This window comes from Argiope bruennichi, chromosome 7 (assembly GCF_947563725.1).
Source record: "Argiope bruennichi chromosome 7, qqArgBrue1.1, whole genome shotgun sequence".
Classification (NCBI taxonomy): domain Eukaryota; kingdom Metazoa; phylum Arthropoda; class Arachnida; order Araneae; family Araneidae; genus Argiope; species Argiope bruennichi.
In genome coordinates this window covers 132,144,429-132,168,871 of record NC_079157.1, presented here as the reverse complement: position 1 = coordinate 132,168,871, position 24,443 = coordinate 132,144,429, and the positions used below count along the sequence as shown (strand labels likewise).

Sequence of the window (24,443 nt, the reverse complement as noted above, 5' to 3'; positions counted from 1 at the left end):
ATTCTAATATTAGATACATACAAACAGTAAAAAAATTAATGTAATTGAAGTAAAGAATTATATTTTATGTAATTGGAATCAATAAATTATTTAAGGGATTAAAATTTTAATTAAAGGATTTAAGGGATTAAAATTTTAATTAATTTTAATTTAATTAAGAATTTTTTTTCAATGATTCATATTAAATACAATATTCTTGAGTCATTAATATGTTAAATAGCATAAATTCTGTTCTTTTGCGACAGAAACTATTTGAGTTATGAAAATCTGAATATCAATATTTTATAAAAACGCACAGTTTTTATCCATTTTATTGACAGTTTTGAAGAATATACACCGATCAACTTCCAGAGTTTCTCAGAATTTATTGATTTAAATTGATGAATTAGTTGATTGTCTTAAAATAGTCATATTTAAAATTTCAAAGCTCGGTCGCCGAAGGTTAAAACATGTTTTGATTGAAAAGTTGAAATGTCAAGAATATTTTACTGAACATTATTCATAGGATCGAAAAGCTGTAAACAAATTAAACTTCATAATTCTTAGAAGAACCTTTATTGACTGAAACAGTATAAAATTTTATAATTTACATTATTTAGGGATTTTTTTTTTCAATTGGAAGTTTGTACCTTTGTAGGATAATTTAGAAATTTGCGTTCTCAGACAATGTGAAAACATTTTTAAGTTGTAATGTGTTCTGACCTTGAAAATCTTCGAAATTTCACTTAACTTTTTAAATAAATTTAATGAAATTTAATTCAATAATTAAAATTTAAAAAACTTGGCTCCAAAGTGCAAATTTCCATCCACCAAAGTCTATATGTAGCCAAGATGATAATTCTAAGTCAAATGGTCTATTCAGAAGAGCACGATAACACGCATTTCTCTTTTTTGTCAATAACAGGAATGAATGCGTTTCGGCATTGTGTGGGCGTGCTTAATTATGCGCAAATTAACGGACTGTCATTTCTTGTGAAACAGATTTATTGCTAAGAAGCATTATACGTTATAGCGTTGAAGTCTACTTCACTCCCATTGCATGAGCGTCACAAAAAGGTATGCCAATTGGCTGAGAATTCCGTCGCCAAGGAGAATCAGACACACACTACGGAACAGGCATTCTACAGAGGAGACAGTTATAATTATAATCACCAGGTTTGGAACAGATATACCTTGAAAGATAAAAATGAGCCCCTCCGAGTAATTCTTTTGAAATTTAATTGAAATTGTAAATTAAATATGAAACAAGTCATCCAAAGAATTGTCTTTTGAATGATACATTTAATTGTCTTTTAAATTATTTTCATCTATTTTTAATTCCAGTAAAAATATTTTAAGCGTAATTAACAGCAATATATTGTAAAGAATTCATTGTTGATATACGTAGGTATTTCACCCTGGATTGATTATGTTTCATTAAATAACCATGGAAGAAAAATCCAGAAAGTGTGAAACATGTCTTATTTTCTCATAATGAATAGGGTTCTTTTAATATACTTATTGAAGTTTTATTTACAATTACGGTTTCGTACGATTTACAATTTTGTAAATTAGCAGTGAAGAAAGTTTTTTAATATGCCTTCATTTGTATAGATTGCTTCGTTTTGTAATGTAATTGGATGCCTAAGATTATATGATCTTTCTTATCACTTAGAAATTGCTTTTTTTTTTTGGTATTAAACTGAATTTCATGTAGAATGAGAGAATCTTATGGAACAAAATTTTCTCTCCGTATAACGTATTCTGTAATACATATAAAACTTCAGTGCTGAACGATTCTAACTTCTGAAATAATATTTGTTTTAAAAACTTGTTTAGTTACAAAGAAATATTCTGCATTGGTTAAAGTTCAGTCAACAAATTAGGGCTTGGAGGATAATGTACAATGTAAAGAGCGGTATAAGGCTTGTAAATCAGAATAGATCAAAAAACGTAATTTGTAGTTTAAAAATATTTTGCTGAAAAAGCAATTAAGAGACCTAGTAACATAAAGTACTTAATTGAAAGTTCTAGTGACTATCGATTCTTGCTAACCAACTGGTCACTAGAGGCAACTAGTATGTAATAAATTTTGTCGCGCGAAAATTAAAACACTGGTAAATTTTCAGTAATGATTTTCTGTCACATTGTGGGTACAAAAAAAAAGTAAATTAAATGATTGTTTTTATTTCATTTCATTTATTTATGTATTTATTATTATTTTTTTAAATCTGTATGTGTACTGTAGAAATGGAAAATTCTGATTGTTGCAAAACATACTTTTAACTTTTGTGCTAACTCGGACTTAATAGTTTCGGTTTTCAATATTTCTTCTTTTGTATTCATTTATCTGTTCCAAATAGACAGAATTCAATCAGTGAAACAGAAATGATCAATAAAAACACAACGATACTTTTTAAATTTGCAATAATTTAATTAAAATTAAAAAAATCAAATAAAAATAAAACAGAAAATATTTTGTTCCATTTCGATTCTTCATATTGTTTCAAATTATTGAATTCATTTTGTTCACTATGTCTCTTCTCAAATTCCGTCTTCAGTCTACAATTACATGAATATCGCATCCATTCAGTATCGGTGCTCCATTTTCTTCACTTCCCAATGAAACCACCCGTCTTGTACTCTTCAGGTATCGGAAAGATTTGCAGGCAAACGGCTCAAATGGCGTGCCCAGGTTATAGGCACTAAATTAAAATAATAAATACACATTTTATAAAACATTTTAATTAATTAAGAAAAAATACAATAACATTCTAATAAACAAAAATAGCTTAGTTAAAAATAGGAAGAACAGAATAAACAAAAAAGGATAATTATTTCGTTTGACTTTCTTAAGTAAACTTAGTTTTTTTTTTCGTAGGTTCCAACAATATTTTGCCATCATTTGATTACCCCATTTGTCTTGATTTCGGGTTTCCATTGATTTCCCGTCCTAAGGAAGTCATTCACTTTCTTTCTTTCATAACCGCTCTCTGATACTACTAGGATTTTCAACAAAAACATTTAAATGACTGCTAGAGTAATGAGTTTTTATACTCGTATTACAATCAAAGTTTCTGGAAATACAAGCTTTCCGTTAATTAAATGAAAATAATTTTCGATAGCCCACAGAACTCTCGACGGCAAATAAGATCCGAGTATTTCACTCCATGACTTCCGCAAAATGAGGATCACTGACCAGCAGTCTGAATTGGCGTGTTTAAATTTAGATCTTCTAATAAATCTCCTTGTCCTCGCCCGTTTTCTTAGTTATGCTTACATATTTATTTTCAAATCGGAAACTGTATTTTTGAACATTTCAATAAATTTAAAGTATTAGAGTGTTCCAAAAATTTCTTTCCCGTCGCGCTATGAATGGCCTTATCTGGTTCTGGTTGTGCCAACGTGCAGGCATATCTCTTAGCCATCTATATCACTTGGTGTAAGGACAATAGGCCTTCAATTGTCGCAAAGATGGACTACACCCCAAAAAAGTTCTTTTGTCCATTTGGGGGGACTGGAAAGGAGTCATTTTCTACGAATTCCTTCCTCAAGCTGAAACAATAAATTCTAGGAAATACTGTCATCCACTGGATCAATTGAAAACTGCCACAGCAAAAAAAAAAAAAAAGCAAGAATTAATGGACTACGAGGCGTTGTTTTTTAACATGAAAATACAAGATCACATATTGCATTAGTCGTAAGAGAAAAGTTCTTATACAGTAGACTCCCGATTATCCGCGCCTGCCGCACAATTTTTTTTTCCTGCTGTTTATTTCCTGAAACATTTCCTGCTGTTTATTTTACGTTTTATTGTACATAAAACGATTTTTCAAAGTTGAAATGACTATTTTCTCTTTTGCTATATCCGTTTTTAGCTTTTTTCGGATTATCCGTGATTTTTTTATCCGCGGCGGCCGCGCCACCCAATTTCGCGGATAATCGGGAGTGTACTGTAGTTTGATTGAGATGTTTTACCTCATCCTGCACACTCCCCAGATCTAGCCCCATCTGATTATTACTCCTTTCTGTCCTTAAAAAATTCCATTCGCGATAAGCGCTTTAAATTCATCGGCGAAATAAAAGCACACCTCGAGGAGTGTTTCTTGTTCGAAACACAACTATTTTGGAAAGGAGGCATAAAGATGTTTCCTGAGAGATGGAGTTAGTTTAGTTTAGTTATATTAACGTCCCGTTTGAAGCAACACTAGGGCTATTTTGGCATATTTGTGGCAACGATATATCCAAAACTCTTTGAGATAGATGGGTGAAATTTGATATGCGCTCTTAACACCAAATTTGTAAATCTCTGTCAAATTTTGAACGAAATCCGTTCTAAGAAAGTCTGTCTGTCCTCGCGTTCCAAAAATTGAATTGAAATCCTCTGTCTGTCCATTACAAATTGAAGAGAGCTATATGGATAAAATTCGGTAGACAGATTTAAATTCTGAAATGTAGACACCTATCAGATTTTGAGCCAAATTCAAAAAAGATTGACAGATTGTGCTTTGAGAAGCCTGTAAATTCAATAGATCAAAAACGCAATGACTTAAATATATCAAATTTGGTATGTCATTTTGTGACTGCAATTGGAGTCCTGTGCCAAATTTTGGTTTTAATCGGTTGGTGAAAATTAAGTCTAAAACACAAATTTAATTTTATTTGAGAGTATGGAAAGTCTACTCCCATTGTTTTTTATTTTATATAATTTCAGCATTCTAGTAGTAAATCTTTATATTAACTGCCTAAATTTACCTGAAGATGCCGTAGATTAGCATTTTAATCTAGTAAACAACGTTTAGTTTAAGTAATCACAAAAAGAAATATTAAGTAATAGCAAAACAATAAGTTTATTTTAAAAGTGATTCATTTCAACAAGAAGACTTGTATTCATTGATAAGTGAAAAAGCGTTCATTTCAGCTACGCAAATAATGAATCTTGGGTCTCCATTATACCTAAGTAAAGAAGGAACATGCGGCGATAATCCGATTGATAAATTCATATTCTTCAATCAACATATTTAAATGCGTTTCTGCCTCCTATCCCCCCTCCTTAACCCCATTTTTTTCCGGCTCACCTGTCACCCCCACCTCACTATGAACTGTAACCGCATCGTTGTTACATAATCAGGCTCCCCCTTCCCCCCAAAATGAATAACCTATTAAACCAGTTATGAAATCTTCGATTCTCCCCTTCAGCAGCAAGTGAAAGCGAAACTGACCGGCCCGTGACAACGGACTTTTTAACAACAAAGTAGCCCAGCAACTCTTGCTGCGAGAGCGGGTGTTCACGCTTGCGCAGACATTCGATGCGCTCTCGATGAGTGCGCATGATTTTTCCTCATTCGTCGGGTGTTTGTTTACGGTACAGATGCCCTCACATGCAGTTTCACCACGTCAATCGCGAGTCTGAAAATACGATTACTGATTATGAGGTAGTCTACATGCAAGAAAGAAGAGTAATTTAACAGAACTTTATCCTGGTAAGGTGGAAAACTTTTTTTTTACTTAACTTCATTAAAAAGTAATTATTTATAAATTATAGCATTAAATGCATATAAAAATAATAGCTAATTAATTTTACACTTGATGATTTTTTATTTCTCACAAAAAAAATGCCTAAATAATATAATAATAAAGGAAAAAAATGATTAAATATTGTTTGAATTTTCTATTCACAGTAATTATTCCCTATTTTACTTATTTACTATTTGTTTAATTATTGTTCAATTAACTATTATAACTTATTTAATAAGAAACTTTCCTCTTTTCAGCTGAAAATACATTGAGCAAAGTATTTTATTTAACAGTTCAAAATTATTTTTTAAAAGTGTGTGTAATAGAAACTTGAAACAGTTTTTTTTTTACTGTCAGGACTATAAAAGTAAACTAAGAATTAAAAAAAATTATGAAAAGGTTTTTTATGTAAATTTTTCGATAATAATTTTATAAACTTTTCATATCTAAATGCGACTTTCTCATATTAAGAAAAAGAAATATATATTTTTTAAAATCTTTCTTTAACCGTCTCATGAATTCTGAATCTTTAAAGAGAAAACGAAACCTATTTTAGCAATGAAACATTATTCCGGTGTCTCAGATCTATTTAAAAAATATCTAATTTGAAATTAATCTATTTATTGTATTGAAAAATTCTAGTTATGCAAAATAATTTGGATATTCCAAATTCATTAGAAGGTCAGTTACGGCATTTAATGAAATGTATAAATATTTGCTTCATAGATATTAATTCTTTATTTTCCCATTAATTATGCATATTTAATTTTTCATATAGTGTTCTGCACACTTTTTATATTTCTTTGACTGGAAGAATTGTAAAGAAATATGCAAGTTGTTGTATAGCGCGTTGTGAAAAACTCTTAACATTCTTGCTATTTTTCAATTTATTTCCTTTCAATCAGCTCCTAAAAATATTCTTTATTCCTTAAAACTACATTTGGAATTTTTTTTCTTTATCTCAAAACCGCAAATATTACTGGAAAACGATTAATGAAACTGTTTTATAATCAACGCCTGTTTATGTGTAAATTATATATTTTTGTTATATAAATTTTTTCCCAACTTAATTTTGCGATCAGCAGAATCAATTTTTGTTTGATTCTGCTTCGAGGTTAACACATAAGCAGCCATTAATATATTATTTATAGAATGACGTTTGAATTCTTTGATTCATTGTTTATTAATTTTTTCGTATTTTGTTTAACATAAAATTTTGAATGAAAGCGCAAAATAAATTGTACGTAAAAATCAAACCAAAAGAAAAAAAATTGTGTAAGAACAATATTAATATACAATATAATATTAAATATTATATTGTATATCAATGAAATATTATATTGTAAATTAATATACAATATATATTAATATACAGTAGATATTAATATGCAATATTAGAAACGCTTAAAAATAATAGATATTTACTATAGCGTATCTTAGAAATATAATTAAAACAAAGATGAAAAGAAAATTGCGGAAACAAAAGAAGAAAACGGAAATTAACTTTTTGGATACTCTTTCAGTAGAATAATTTAATTAAAATGGTGATTTTTCTTTAAAAGAATAATTTTCTAACAAAGTTTAAATTGTCCTCTTGCATGTGCAATTGATTACCCTTGTGTATTAAATAAATAAAAGTAAAAGTTTATAATCGTCGAAAAAGAAGTTATCCCAATTTTGATTAATTTCAATCATTATCTCCTGAAAAAGCATTTTGGTATTATTATCTGCATACAAAAGCGCAATCTTTGAGCGATATTTAAATCTTCTCCCTGCATGAAAGACAGCTTAAAGTTTGATGAGTTTTTGAGAAACAGTTTATTCGGATTTATGAACACGATGCTGTTTGAAGGTTATCAGTAAGTTGCGTTATGCTTAACATTTTCAACACTATCGACGAGATATATCGTCTTTCAGATACTTCCAATTACAGGTTTCTGTGGGCTAAAATTTGCCTCTTATACCAGTTTAGATAGGTTGAACTTTCTAATACATATCTTAATACCTTTACTTTTATCTAAATTGGCATAAGAGATAGGTTGAACTTTCTAATACATATCCGAATACATTTACTTTTATCTAAACTGGTATAAGAGACAAAAGTTAGAACACAGAAACCTGTAAATGGAAGTATCTGAAAGACGAGATATCTAGTCGGTAGCGTTGAAAGTGTTAGGACGGATAATTAACTTTGACTGCAGAATTATCAAATATCACACAGTTATTTTTCGGAAACAAGTGCGCTCACTAAGAAAGGTTGAGTTGAGTTGAGTTTGATTTTTATTGCATCTTTGGCTAATCTACGCCACATTCATGAAATTAAAATATCTGTAAAGAAAACCGTGGACATTCTACAAGAATGTGTAAAAGAGACATCGGATTGTTACAAATTGAGCAAAATGGTGTTGGGCCCCCAATCAACAAATGTCGGTGGGTGAATAGAGTGTGCCCAATCCTCAACCTAGTTAAAATTATGCCCAGTTTTCTGCTGTGTAAACTGGGCCAGAGATCTATTGTAGACTTAATTGTATGAAGCTTATTGCAAATCTGTGCATCCCATTCAGTTTGCCATTTGGAATGCAAAATATGATACATATATTTCTTATAAACAAAAAGAGGAATCTGTGTTGGCAAGAATTGAAAAGGCATTTTCAAAACTTGTTTAGATTTTTATAGTTAAAAATTAATCTAAAAATTAAGAGCACCGAATGTTTTTTAACATAGTAAGTTTGTTGGGCTGAACATTCTATCTTTAAACATACAGAATGTAACGGTTGACGCAATCAAGCCATAAAATGATATCGTGCTACTTTATTTCAAGCTAGATATAAAAATATTCTTTAAAATCATATCTACGTTTGTTATCATTCCCATCAGAATGCTTTAATGCGATGCTGCTGAAACTTCTTAGTTCTTTTTAGTTTAAAAATCACAAATTTAAACTATGATAAAATCATACTTATTATAAGATAACACATTAATACATTTATTTTTGCTTTGATGTTTGTGGCTATAATTAGAAAAAAAATTGAATGGTTGAATTGGTAATTGAAAATTGGAATTGGTAATTGGAATGTGAAAATATTCGGTGTCTAATATCTACAATCGGATACAATATGTCAAGGCAAGTATTTTTATGTATAACATTTGGGGTCAGGAATATAACGCTATAGTATAATTAAGATTTGAAGCTTGTGTTATGAAAACTTCAAGAAATGAGAAAAAAAGGGAAAATCAATGTTTATTGAGAACTTTCAATACAACATATTTTCGAAATGTCTGCCGTTCGAACAGATGACATGGCAAAATCTGGAATCGAAGTTTGCAATTGTTTTCTGCAAAACATCAATTCCAATTTTCTTGATCTCAGTTTCATTTGCAGCTCTCTAGTCATTCAGTGTTGAGACTTGACTGAGATACACTGTGTCTTTCAGGCGTTCCCATAAAAAAAGTCGCATGGTTAAGATCCGGGGAGTAACGAAGCCTCTGTATACCATTACATGTTCAGTCTATCATGAAAATGTTCAGCTAAGGGAATGAAGTTTCGCTGAGATCTAGCGCCATCTTGCGTAAACCAGTAACCGCTTATCTTGTCTGTTGGGAATTTGCTTATTTTCAATTTCAGATTCGCTTTTCCTCTTATTCGTATTCACAAATTTGCATAGTCACCTAGAGAAGTTTCCATGTTGTATAATCGTCGCATGCATCGTAATTTGGAATACAAATTGTCGGATCCGTAATTAACGTTTTTCATGTAATTAGACTATGAAGCTATATTAGAGGACCCCACATGTTATATATAAAAAAAACTCGTCTTGCCGTGTTCTATCCGAATTTGTAAATATTAGACATTGCATACCTTATGGGACACCCTGTTTTATCAGTCACTAAAGTCTTAGTTACTGATTTGATAGCCAATTTATATTAGCGTCAGAATAAGCCGATGTAATCTAGATGTAATACAGTTACAATGCCAACATCTTATTGAAGGCGCAATAAATTTTTTAAACATGGAAAAAAAAGCAGTATTCTCCTTACTTTGCTTGTAACATTTACCGGGAGAGACTCCTGAAGAGGCGGATGAGAATTTTCCGGATAAGGAAGTAGGTTGGAGAAACAAGTAAACACGGATTTTAAATTATTAAGGGATGAACGATTCTGTTGGTTTTAAATCGTTAACTGCAAATTCAGGTGATTTCCACCCGTGGTAAAAACTAAAAATTTTTTTTTATCAGCCTGTTATCAAGATCATTCATTACAACAATTCGTTTGTGTACATCAAAGAGAATAAAGTACGACAATCAAAATGGCAGCGTACATTTTTTTTTTAAATTTAAGGCAGCTTAAATGTTTAGAAGTAGTCACCGAAAACCATAAAAATTAAAAATGCGCTGGTTCAAATCAAATATGTGCTGGAACAAGTCGTCATCAGAAGAGGCAATTTTAAACATTTTCAGATTCCTATCAATCAAGAACATTTGCTTGCATAGCATAAAGACAAAAATATTTTTGATTTCACATCAAAAATAACATGTGTTGATTTAGAATTAAGAGAGAAAATTAAGAGAAAAATTATTTTTTAACAATATATTGCTTATTACTTGCAGATTATTATTATTAGTATTAGCCCTAAATTTTGAATGCAAAACTTTTTCATTGTTGTCTAAAAGATAGACTGTTAGACATACAGACATATAATTAGTCTTACTTCTTCATTAAAAATTTTTCTCAAGATTTTACTAATTTTTAAATAAAAATTAATAGAAATGCCTTTGGTCTTTTTTCTTTGATAAATCGGTACATATTATCTTAAAATTTTTTTACAATATTTTTTAAAAATTAAAAAAGACAAATTTTTGAGTAAATATTTACGCTTCCTACCACTGATTAATTTTTTAATAATATTATTTCTGCAAAAACTGAACTTTATATATATTTATTTTAAATATATCTTATTAATTTTAAAAATTCATCGATTAAATGTCTATAAATAAAAATGTGTGAAAAATTATCTCTATATTTTTTTACATTGGGATTTATTGAATATATAATTATAATTGTACCCAATTATTTATTAGAATTATTATATGATTTTATTTTAAAAAATTATGGATTTGAAATAAAAGACTTCTAAAATGAGAAATTAAATTTTTGAAATTTCAAAATTTATATATATTTTTTATATTGTGTTTCCAATTTCACTTTAAATTTCCAAAATTATGATTAAAATGTGCCACTTCATTTTGAAATCTATTTCGATTTTTTAGGATTTCTAGACATATATATATTCAAAAAAATTTAATCTAAAACTTTGGCAGATGTGTTTAAGAAAAGAAAAAAATATGTGTAAAATAATCAAATCTTCTAAACAATGAAAAAAATTGTGGGGAGTTAGTTTTAGTCCAGTTTTCTTACAACTATTTTTGAATAGTATAAAACTATCGAATAATGGAAGACATAAGATAGAATTTCAGCTTAGAACATTATATATGCGTGTATAGACTGCACTTAAATAGTTGAAATATCGTCTGGCAGAAGCATCGGCAGATGTTTTTGCAGTCGAATACGTGTATAGTCAGACGGTAAAGAAAAATTTAGAAACATATGTTTCGCTTTCAGTGTAAATTCCTCCCATAACTCTGTAAACTAACTATATTGACGCTGGATGGGTCAGCTTAAATACTAATCCTAAACTATTTAGATTTAACAAATTCTCTTTATCTGTACAGAAGCTTAATATAAAAATTTTGATAAAATATAAATCTTGCACGCTATCGAATAATTATATGTATATAAAATATGGGTTTCATCAGTGGATAATGCTGTTTTGCGAAATCCCTTGATTTAAAAGGTTTAGTATTATTATTACCTTTTTTTGATAGAATGCTGCACTGTTTCTATTTTATATTTAACAGACTGAATTTTCTATCCTCATAAAGATTTTAAGAATTTTTAGATTTGCTTCTTATGATCTGTAATAATTAAAAAGAAAATTTTAAGTTTTTCTTAACTCATATATCGGTTCTAATGCGGCTATGTATGCGTGATTGCTTTATTTACCAACTATTTGTAGATTAGTTTGTTCTAGATCATTTTTAAACAGCATTTGTTGCATTTAATCAATTTTTATTGAGATTAAATCATATAAGAAATTGAACTTTTAGAATTATCATATAAGAAATTATTGGAAAATGCATACTCCTATCAATCAGTTTCATCATCATAATACAAGGAAGAAAAAAAAAAAAGGAAAATTTTTGAGTACATGATATTGTTTGAATACAAAGCCTTTTACATGTTTATGAAACTGGAAGCTTCCTTTTTATTTTATAAATTGATAAAAAAATCCCATCAATAGAAGGTAGTGTTTTAAAAGTTGAAAAAAGGATTATAGGTTGATTGTTCGATTCCTGGTGTATTCAATTAAAAAATTTCGATTTCAAGCTTGATAGAATTGACATATGAATTTTTGGTCTAAAGCTATAAATCATGCTTTGAAATAAAGATCGTGAAGAAATTGTGACGTTATTGATTCCTGCAAGATTTTTATTTGTTTTTATTAATAATTATTAAATTAAAAATAAAACAATAAATTCCACAATAAATATTAAATGTTATATGATATAAGAGCCATCTTAAGTAAACAATTTCTTATATCAGTTTTGCAAAAAGGACTACAACAATGAAAAGCAGTGTTTTCTCTAAAACATTTAATTTAATAAGATTGGCTTACCCTTGCAGTAAATACTTAACAACTTTAATTTTATTAATATTTAAATAATATTTGATTTCAAAAATGAATTACAAAATTGAAATTTGGAGGAAATTAATTTCTTCTTTCTTGATTATTTAAACTTCTTCTGGTGATTCTTTTGTTTTATTTATAAATGTATTACATTCCACACATATGCAATTATTACATTTTAAGAAAAAAAACTTTCAATATTTCATTGATCTTAGTATAAGTTATATATTTCCATCTATTATGTATCACATACATATGGAATTAACTTAATTATAAGAAAAAATTTATATAGAATAGAGCAGTGATATCAAAAAATATACATAGGATATTGCATTCTAGTAAAATTGCTCAATTTTCTTTAGAATTCGATACTAAAATTTATAAATGCGAGAAAATGTTAATGATATTATTTATAATTAAATTTTAATTTTAATAGACCTTCTAATTATTAAGAAAAATATAATTTGAAAACATAGCACATTTTCATTTCTTACTGACATTTACAATTAAAAATTACTATTAAACCATTTTTCAATTTATTTCACTGCATCAGGAAAACTACTTATTCTTATTAAAGTGTATTATTATAAATATTATCTTTTACATTCTTATGGTGCTTATTTCTTATAAAGGTTATTCACCAAAAATCGGTAAGAACATTTTCCTTATTCTTTTTCTATTAAAAACCATTTCTATAACATTCATTCCAATATTTCAGGTATGTTCAGTATATGTATGTATATGTATGTCAGGTATGTTTACATTTATTCTTTAAAATTTAAGAAAGAATTATGATTATCACTTATGGATGAATAATAATGGTGTGCTAATTTTAATTATGGTTGCTGTTCGTAGAACGGTGCAAGAAAATCTAGAGTAAGAGACATAAGCAGTCGCTCTTATCATCAGATTATAAAAAAAAATGACGTAAATCGAGCATATTGCTGTTAACGTTGTTTATAGCCATTTTTTTCTCATTTTGATTTTTAAAAATCAACATTAGGTATTTAAATATGAAGGGACATCAATAAGTAACGCGTAATAATAATAAAAGAAAATACATTGAATCAAAATATAAAATGGAAATGAAAGTTTTGCCAATTTATTACTTTTCTACAGAAATGCCATTAATATTGAGGTATTCGTTCTTGAGCAGGATCAGTTTGAAAATGAAAATTCCGTACTCATAGAAATCATTGTTAAGTGTCAAGATTCCGACCACTAAAGTACCTCTTCATGCGTCAAATCAACGATTTAGTTTAGTTGCCCCCTTTTAAAGCAACACCAGGGATATTTTGGGACGAACCTCGTCACCTTGAACCTCGGTCAAACGACGAGGACGACACCTGAGCTTGTACCCCCTCTCCACAACACACCAGCGGAAGGACGTTTGGCGCGGACGGAATTAACGAGCACAATACCCGCTTACACGACGGTTCTTCGGTAGAGTCGGGTTACGAACTGAAAATCCTCCGGTTCCGAGGACCTTACCATCAGGCCACAGCGGCCCGAGTCAAAATAATGGAATAAAATAGTTGGAGATTTGGACGTTCGAAATCAGCTATATAGTGAGAGTTCCAAAACTTTTCAATCGATTCCTAGCAGTTTTATACGAAATGGGTAGACGCAGTTCCTGGAACTTGCCGAGAAACAGCCCGAATTTGAACCCGCAGATTTTCATCTGCTTGTGCTCATGAAGAAATGCTCAACAGAGCTCGACTTTGACGATGAGCCGCGCGTTAGTGACTCTTCTCGCAACCGAATGCATTTTATTAGACTTAAGAGTTTCAAACGAATCCAGATATTGCGGCAAATGCCTCGACATTGATGACGATATGTCGAAAAGTAATAAATGGGCCTCATTTCGGTTTTACATTATCATTCAGTGCATTTTTTATTATTGGTTCAAAATTATGTTCGTCTCATATTGATACTCTCTTGTATTTAAAAGAATTACAATGTTTTTTATTTCGATGTTCCTTTTATTTTAATATTTTTTTGGCAATTTAGATTTGTATTATATCATTTATTGATGTTATTCAAGAATTTTTTTTAATCTAACTATGCACCTACGTCATTTATTAATATTAAAACTATTATTTTTAAATATAAAATATTTTGAAGTACATTTATAACACTTTCTTCTTGTTCTGATTTATTGAAAGAATTTTTTAGACAAATTCAAACCTAATTCCAACGCTTGTAGATATTAGTATATACGTTGCACGTTACTATTTTTTTATCGAAAAAAATATATATTTAGTTTTCAGTTCATTTTATTTTGATTCCCTCAAATCAGGAGAATGTTATGATGTGTATCAGTATAATAATTACAAGAAGATATTAAGTAAAAATATATGATTGCCTTTTAATTAGTTATGATTTTCACGCAAAGTCATTGCAACTGATTTTCTTTAACTAAAGAAAATCTGTTTTAGAATAAAATTATTATGAAGACTGCTATTATGATTTTTCTAATTATAGTTATGATTGCAATATGAAAAGTTTTCAAATTTTTGTTTTTAGCTATTCATACATCTGCAAAATATGTTTCCCTTTAAAAAATCTAAAAGTTTATCAAAAATGGTTAACCTAGCGTAACATTTTAAAAATTCTTTTCATGTTTTGAAATAGATTTGAATATTTTAATGCAGAACATGCGAAGTATATCCACAGTTAACTGGAACATATTTCTAAATAAGTAACAAAAATTATAAAATATCATGCAAATAACAAATTCCTGTACCTTAAATCAGGACGTGTAACAGGAATTCTATACTGCTCAAGCAAGTCATCGCCGAAGCAACGGCGGATAATTCGCTATTAAACGTCTCTCCATTGTTTTCTTGAAAAAATCTCAGAAATTATTCTGGAATATTTCCAAGTTATGCTTTCACTCACATATTCATTCAAATGCAACTCTGTCAACCGAGGAAAGCAGCCGCAACTGAGCAACCAGACAGAAAAGAGATGAATCTGCATACAAGGCTTATACGTCATTCGTTTTCATATTGTTTTCAATGTGGCCTTTTTCCCTCATTTCCCATATGTCCACATGAGGGCCGATTTCCACGTTTCAAGAAAAATTTGCTGCTTTCAACGTGTCTGACAATCGTTTATTGCAACCACAGAGTCCCGTTTTACCGTTACCAAAACTGCTATGACCTGCCCAAGAATGCATTTGCCGACGATTTACACATTAAAGCGGAATCGTCTGTCAATTAAGGTATTTGTATGCGTTCTTTTTTTTTTATGTCTGTAGCGCGTTTTGGCAGGTAAAAACAAAATTTGTTTTCGCTATTTTTAGTACATTATTACAATGGAGTCAAGGTATTTTACTCTTTTCTCCCATTACAACATATTTCATTTACGTTTTAGGATTTATATTCTTTTCGTGATCATCATTTTCCATAATAAATCACTTTATTGTTTAATATACAAGATGTGTTTTTTTTTCTTTTATTAATTCTGATCAAATGTCAAAAGATGGAATGTACAGAATTAAATTATTATTAAAAGCCATATCCGGCATTCGTTATCCTTTTTACATTTAGTCTAAGCTTATGCCTTTTACATTCCGAGAATCTCATTTTAAATTATTTTCTTTGTACTTACTTTACAATATCATATTTTCTCTTGTATTCTAAATACAGCTTAGACATTAGTAACACTGATTTATTTCTGTTATGTTATAAAATCATAATTTTTGTATGAATTATCTTATAAAAAATTCTGATAGTATAACTATCAGTTCGTTGTATTGTAATTCTCAATCCTTCAATTTTGGGAATGCTTAACTACTTACTTTAATGCTAAAATTTTATTTACGTCATTTTAAAAAAGTTCTTACATTTTCATCATCAACTCATTTTATTTCCAACTAATAGTAATAATAGTAATAATTTCCAACTAATAGTAATTATTCAGAGGAAATTATATTTTTTTAAAAAGTGAACCGAGATTTTTGTCACATTTCGTTATTCTGTTAATTTAAAAAACATTTTTTTAGTATTGCGAGTATAAGAAGCTTAGATTAGTTTTTCACAAAGTACATGTTGCCAATTCTTTTCATTAAATAGATTAAAATAAAATTAAGATCTTGCTCGAAAAATTATGAATAAATACTCACTTACAGGTTCCTATTTAAATTAAAATTAAACGATACGTAACCTTATTAAAATGTATTCAGAATGTTAAAAATTAAGATTTTAAATTGTTTTTGTGTTTACGAATATCAATTTTCAGCATGAATTTAAAAAATTATAATCTTTCAGTACAGTTCATTCAAGCAAATAAACTGATTAATCTTTATAATAATTTTTTTTTGTAATTGTAAGCTATGTTATGTATGTAGTTATCAACTTGTATTTAATTTGTTGCATTTTGAATATTTGTGGTGACATGGCTTGATAAATTCATATATCATAAAAACTCTACATAAATGGAATATGCATACGATTTATAAAATGCTTTACAACTGGATATTTTGAATATTACTTTTATGCACTTAGAAAGTCTCCAAAAATTCTATAGAAAATAAATTTCAAAACTGTTTCCAATGATGACAACAGCTCAGTGTATGTGTACACAAAATATGTACATAAAGAATATACATTTGTGTTTCGCATTATATATATAATATGCATTAAAGTAAAGCGAAAAAAGTCGATTTTTCGAGTAACAAATTCTAAGATATCTAATGTTAAGCAAAATAGGGCATAAAGACACCGGTTTAAAATGTGTTTAATCGTTTCTGAAACATATTACAAAGCATGTATAACGTGTGAAGACGAATTATAAAATTTGATCTCATTACTTCTGAAATAAAAGGTGGTTATAGTTAAATTCCACTCAAAAGCACTGTTTATGGTGATGACCTAAACAATTTGGCGGAATTGAAAGTTGTGATACACCGACTTGTGCGTAACATTCCTGATATACTAAGAGCTTCTGTTGAGAATGCAGTAATACGATTTAACTTGGTTTCAGAAAATGGTGGACGTCACATTAAACGTGCTTTGTAACACGTTTCAGAAACGACTAAACACACTTTAAATCGATGTCTTTATGTCCTATTTTGCTTAACTATATTGCACATAGCGTTATTCTTTCCTGGTGATGAGTTTTTGAATTTTTATTTTTTTATTTATTTTAGCGGAAAAGGAATTTCCGTGACTTTGTGTAAACTATTACCAAATTCGATAACATTTGGTTCAGTAGTTTTCTTTCTATGATCATTTCAAAGGGGAATTTTAATTATAACCACCCTGTACTGTAATTATCTGCCTTAAAATATGCTACAGTATGTTTACTATTTGCATACTTTAGTTTTTTTGTTGCAGTTTTTGTTTTTAAAGTTAAGTGGATAGAGTGAAACTGATTATTTTTGGTATTTTTAGCCCAAAACAATGCAATCGTGCTTTTTCCCATTGTTTTCCTTTTATTTTTTTAGATTTCCCTGAAAATGTGAAACCTTGTGTGCTTGAAAGAAAGGAAGAGAAAACAAAAGAAAAAGGGCTTTTCAAACTGGACCATGACTTATTTATAAGTGTTTACATTAATGTTCTTCCGAAAAGCAACTGCAAGTGCTCTACATGGATACATACTCTCGGAGCAGATGGAGTGTGTTTCGCTCGGTGATTTGTGGGATTATATTGTGCACCTGCGTAAAATTATGTGATTCAGAAACGAGGATATTTACCGCTGGTCAGTGGGATGGAACCGGAGTGGAGAACGAGTATTATTATGCCAGCGATAGAAATTCCATTCTTGAAACTCCGTAAGTTATTCCACCAAAAAATTCTGTTTTTTAATTTTATCAATTTTCCTTTATCCACTTTAGAAGAAGTTTTAATCTTTTGCCAACACCTAATATTATTATTAGGACGATAATTTAGAAATACGATTGATTCAAATGGTCAAAAATGGTATTACAACTTTATTAATCGCTTTTCAATAAACGCATTTTCAAATTTAAACATTACTCATAATACAATCGATGTAATTGTTATGGTGTATGACGATAACTGAGAAATCTGTTCCTAATCAAGATCTATCATTTGATATGTTATCAAAATTAACTATGATTTGCTGACAATGCAAAAGACAAAAATTAAATAAGTAGCGAATCAGTATTCATTCTCTCAAATTGCTGGAGGAACAATGATTATGACCGCATTACCACGAAAAGGGGATGCTATAGCTTGTGGGGGTAAAGACCAGTGAGCACCCGAAGGCAGAAGTCTCACTTCTAGCTCATATGAAGATGACACTGACACACTCGCTTGCACAACTCCTTTTTACAGGGGGGTTCTTTCACACACCTCACAGATACAGCACAGGGTAAGGAACAATCATGCCCAACCCAGGACTCGAATCCGGGACGACCAGATTACGGAGAAGACGCTCTACCCCTAGGCCAGGACGCCGACAGTAAATTTCTGATGATTCAGTGATATAAAAATTCTTCAGCCTGTTCCTAGAGAAAGCAATATCACTTTCACAGTACATGTACACTAATTAGTGAAAAATTTAAAAGGATCAATTATGGGATTGTAATTTTTAAATGTCTCTTGAAATGTCTAAATTTATTTGAAACATAACATATTGCTTTTAATGTATTTTCACTAGATGATTTAAAGTTATTAGGAATCATTTCAATGAATGTTTAATTATGTTGGGAAAACATGTGGATTTTAATTACATTTTGTAGCCTTGCATCAAATATATGGAAAAAACAATGGTGATTGTTTCCAAAAGTTGGTTTATAATGCCCCATAAGTTCTTGATTAAAATATAATCAATCTAACTTACTGACTGCTTCGAATTTCCTTGTCCTACAGTAACTCATTTTCTTCCTTACCTGGTAGTAAACCACCGGGGAGCGCATCGAATTGAGGGTGAGATGTTTCCGGAATGGTGGTTGAATCTCGCCACCCTGGAGAGTACAGGAAAAGGTGGGGGTTTGGTTCCTCCCATCTATGACGGGACGTACTTCCTTCGGGAAGGGTTGTACCGTGGCCGGCGATGGCTCTTAGGACTCAACCACAGTTCCCGCCAATGTTGCTGTTGCGGCTGTCCGGTCATTCAGCATTTATTATCCGTGTGCCTTCGGGCGGGTCGGAGAGTCAGTGATGTGACTTACCTGTTAGTAAACTTTAGGCACAACGTTTATTCTGGGAATCATATCACAAATTTGTTTTAATGACAACCTCAAGCTTGGAACATAACTAATGTCAGGTACAAAAAGATATCATATTGTTTCTCATGCATTAGTAAGTGATAGAGATATTAACTTCCAATCATTTAAAAGAAAAACATATTTCTGTTATTCAACAGAATCCCTGCCTTAAAACTGTGTTCAGCGATTAAACGTGATGTGTTCTATAGGTTATTGAACTTAAGATTCATAATAAATGATCTATAGAAGAAAATAAAATCTCTTATTTCATTAAAACGATTCATTATCATAATAAAATCCCTTGTATGAACCACTAATATGTACTGAGTAGATGTCTAATATTTTTTAGTATCAATCATGTTCCCAGCAGATAATCCATATCGATCATTCAGGCAACAAATATCCACAGTATATCCAATTTTTCATTTTTTACGCCACTTATTCTAAATTGCAGTTACTCAAAATTTATTTTAAAATATAAGTACAAATTAACTGTTAAATCCGTTTTATTCTATTAAATTTGAACATTTTATTATGTCGAAATGATTCATTATCAGCAAAATATCATCTATTCACATTTCAGATTATCATATCTCTTCATAATTGTTTTCAATTATCTTACTTAATAAACTTTTATTTATTTATTTATTACTTAAAAGAACATATTTTCAAAAGCAAACTTAATTTATTTACGCTGCTACAGTTATCATATTTCCGTTTCAAAATTATCTACAACAAGTTTCAAGTAGTACATAAATAATTCTTCAAGTTTTAGGTATTAGATATCCATAAATAATAAAAATTATTGTTTTCGTAAATTTCCGTATTTTTATATCATTTTATTGGTTTATTTCTTGTATAACATTTTGTTTTTGATTAAAATATTTAAATATCAATTTATATTATTAGAATAAATAAAAATCTGTGCCAAGTACTTTCAAAGTAATAGATGATTAAAATAAATAGTATTTATATTGATATTCCCTTTTATAACAAAATCATGTCAGAAAGAAGGAGAAAAAAAGCTGCTTTAATTTCTTTTTTTTAAATTCTTTTCAGAAAATTTCTGCAATCAAATTAAAATAATTTCTTTTTCTTAATGTACTTAGGAAACACTTTTTCCTTCAAGTTTTTTTGTTTGTTTAATATAAATTTAGTCTTTTCACTTGGAACTTTAGTTAATCACTCATTTTACTCAAGTCCTTCTTATATTGATTCCATTATCAAAAGATGGAATTGTAAGTTTTTTTTTTCGAAAAATTAATCTTTTCCCATAACTTAGTATGTAATTTATTATGATATCGAACCCAAGAAACTTCTCTACTCTGACACTGCATTCGCAATGCGCCAGATCGCGATGCGTTAACTGAAGGTGCAAGACATATTTTTCGTGTCATTAAACTTTTCTTCTTTCTTGGTAGGATACAAATTCAGTTTGCTTTTAAATAGTAGAACTTAAGTATAACAAATAAATATCATATCATAGAAAATTTTGTTTCTACATGTATGCTTTTGTAGAAACAAAATAAATAAATAAATAAATATCTTAGTCTACTAATCGCGGGTGAAGTCTACAATAATAAATTAGGAACACAAAATTGCTGGCTTCATGGCCTAAAGATAGCGCGTCTTCCCCGTGATCTGGGCATCCCTTTTTCGAGTCCTGGGTCGGGCATTATTGTTCTTCCCCATGTGTTCTATTTGCGAGGTGTGTGAAAGAACCCCCCCCCCCACCTCCCCTGTAAAAAGGGGTTGTGCACACGAGTATGTGAGTGTCATTTTTATATGACCTAGAAGTCAGACTTCTGCAATCGGGCGCTGAGGAGTCTTTACCTTCAGAAGCTACTGCAACCCCCTTTCCGCTGTAACGAGGACACGACATCGTCATCATCATCAAAAGCATGAAATTAATTAACCTTCATACTTGCTTATTTTTACATTTATGCATAAAATAATTAAAATAAAGTATTGTCTTTCAAGCCGGCATCCTGGCATAGGGACCATGATCGGGCATGGTTTTTCTTCTTCTGTGCTCTACCTGTGAGCTGTTTGAATGTGCCCCCCCCCCGCGAAAAGGTTTCTGCAAGCGAATGTGACGCATGAAGTAGCTAAGTCATATTCTTGGCTCTAGTTGGCGCTACTGAAAAAACAAGAGACGCTTACTCGGCTTAAATCGCTGACAGTTCTGTCAGTGGGCTTGTAAAGTGTCACAAGTAACAACAACAACAGTCTTTCAATGCTGTGAGGAAAAAAAAATTAAAATAAAGATTTAGATCTTTTTTTTTTTTTTTTTTTAAATGCAGAACGTTCTGAATAGGAAGAGTTGTGTGTTTGCAACTACAGCAATAGTGTTATGATTTTAAAATATTGCTATACTGAGTATCATTATTTCTTCTATAGAATATTCTTTTTTATAAACATTTCATTAAATAACCTAATCGTGTAAATTTATTCCTTTTTCGCTTGCTTTTACTGACTCTATCTCTTGTATCCTGATATAGCTCACATTTTATGAAACTAATTAGTTATATATTTTAACAGTAGCATTTATCCAATATATCTACTTTTAAATCTATCTGAGAACTTATGATGATACTTGCTTTGACTCCTCAGAAATTCTAAAGAGAATGTTCATCTTCCCTGCAGTGTATAATAACAACTGTTTCCAACAAACGAGAACATTTAAGTTCCACTCTTAGTCTTTGATATCGCAAATTTATTAAACAAAAAAGGAAAATTTTACTAAGAAAGAGCTTTTTTTAAAGATAAGTACACAAAAGACTCAAAATCTACATGAAAATGTTTTCTATACATTATACAGAGTGCGGAAATTAAGCATTTGTGTGTTTTAAATATATTTAAAATTTATTTCAAACAAATAATTTTGTTTTTCTGAAAAAAAAGAAAGAAAGAAAGAAACTGAATATCACTGAATTGAGATTTTTTGGTATTTTAAGCGTAACTACATTGCTTTAAAATTTAAATGAACATATGTATGAAAACTGGAAAGCTAACATTCTAACCAGAACATCTTCTAAACAATAGGTTGTTAAATATGCATAAACTAGAACCTAGGGAACTAGCATAAAATTATCAAGGTTTTTAGCATGAATATAAAAATTTGATTGGCCGTTAGTTAAGTCACAAAAATACGTCAATTACAGAAAGTTGTCTCTTAAATGAATGATAATATTTTATATGTATGGACTATACGGGAAGTAAAAATTCTATAAAATGTAATTTTACAAACTGTCATCCAAATCGTTTCGCACTATTTTTGAAGATGTACTATATATCACTTGACTAAATCTATCGAAAAATTTCTTTCAAATTCATATTAGTGTTGAAAATGCAGCGAAAATGCTTGGATTATTTTAGATCTATAAATTGATTTACTGACACCATTTTTTTTCCGTTTTAGAACTCAATTAAAAATTATAAAATTGGGTACTAACTAATTTATTTAAATAAAGTGAAGACAAAATTAAAAAGATACCCTTAACATTCAGCAAAAAATAGGAACATGTATCGGAATGCATAATTTCGATTATTTAAACTAGTATTGAACTCTTATCGGCAAATTTCTTGAAAAACTCCTCTTCAGAAGCTTAATCATCACCTCAGAGTAAAGGACCTGCTTCATCCAAACTAATTTGGCTTAAGGGATGAAACATTCACAAACCACGTAATTGGACAATTAACCGAAACAATTCATAATTCCAAACAGTAAAAAAACAGCACACTATGGTAATTTCCTTAGATATTCATTCTGTTTACACTTTCGATAATCTGCAATTTTTTCCGTCTGCAATAGCCTCAACAAATTTAATTTCAATTCAATAACTATAGAAACATTTAAAGATATCCTTAAGAATAGAAGGTATTCTTAAGAAGTCTTTCTCAAACATGGCCACTTGCTCATAGCAGGAAGGTCGCGCAAAAGGCTCCTGTTCTGGACCAATTTTTTGGAATATCATCACAGATGAAATTCTTTCGGAAAAAGGGCCACCCAACATTCATCTCCAGGATTTTGCAGACGACTTTGTTTTTGTTGTAGTTGGATCAACGGGAGCAGAACTGAAATTAGGCGCCCAGAATGCGCTCTTAATCTACAAGCGCTGGACCGGCAAACATCACCTTCAAATTTCTCTTGAAAAATCATGGAATATCCTGATTAGCAAATTGTTTAATGGACAAACAATTAAATGGATAAACGGGACAATCAAACGCCAATAATCTTTAAAATATCTCATTGTTACCATTGATAATAAGCTTAAGTGGATCCCTCACATCCTCAACATCAAAACGATGGTGATTCTTTTATATCAAAAGTGCTTCAGAATTTCTGTCTCCACATGGGGTTTGAAAAAAGAATTCAGACGCCACCTCTACTTTACCGTTGCCGAAAGAATGGTCTATTATGGAGAATCACCTTGGGACTATCCTCTCTCTCATATCGACAACTAAGAATCCTAAAGTCTACACTCAGAAAATTTCTTCCCTGTATTTCTGATGCATTCCTCACAACATCTTCGGTAGCATTCCAAATCGTCGAAGGAATTCTTCCACTCCACATTTAAGTGCAAACAGAAGTAGTTTATGTGAGAACAAGCCTTGCCTAGTTGTTTCTAGAATTTAACATTCAATCATGAGAGCTTTGAGATCAAATGCTCTCATACAAAAACATTTTCTTCAAGCTTCTTTCTTGAAAACAGAATTTCCCTCAAACTAGATTCCAAGCAACAAACAAGTATAATATTTTTATAGATGGGCCCCAAAATCAAGGAACCTCTCCCCTGGCTCTACCTCTGCGACTTCCAAACCGACCAATCACTATCAGTATCTCGCCAAATTGAACAAAAAGAATTCTACCTTTGAGACTGAACTGCCGGCCATTAAGGAAGCCTGTAAATGGGTAGCGAATTTAACCACACGTTAAGATATGGAGAGGTAGTGAGTCCAATTTAAAAGCGATCTGCTCATTTTCCACGTCAATCCTAACTGTACAAGATTTTCAATCCA

General features: G+C 30.2%; 1 protein-coding gene across 1 annotated transcript in view; it reads left to right on the top strand.

The window, feature by feature from the left end:
- Positions 1-5,333: 5,333 nt before the first annotated feature.
- LOC129974884 (CD109 antigen-like) overlaps positions 5,334-24,443 on the top strand; it is a 160,268-nt gene continuing 141,158 nt past the window's right edge. The window contains exons 1-2 of the mRNA XM_056087658.1: positions 5,334-5,462; positions 17,694-18,020. Of these exons, the coding sequence (XP_055943633.1) occupies positions 17,836-18,020 (185 nt within the window). The 5' untranslated portion in view covers positions 5,334-5,462; positions 17,694-17,835. The remainder of the gene's footprint in view (positions 5,463-17,693; positions 18,021-24,443) is intronic.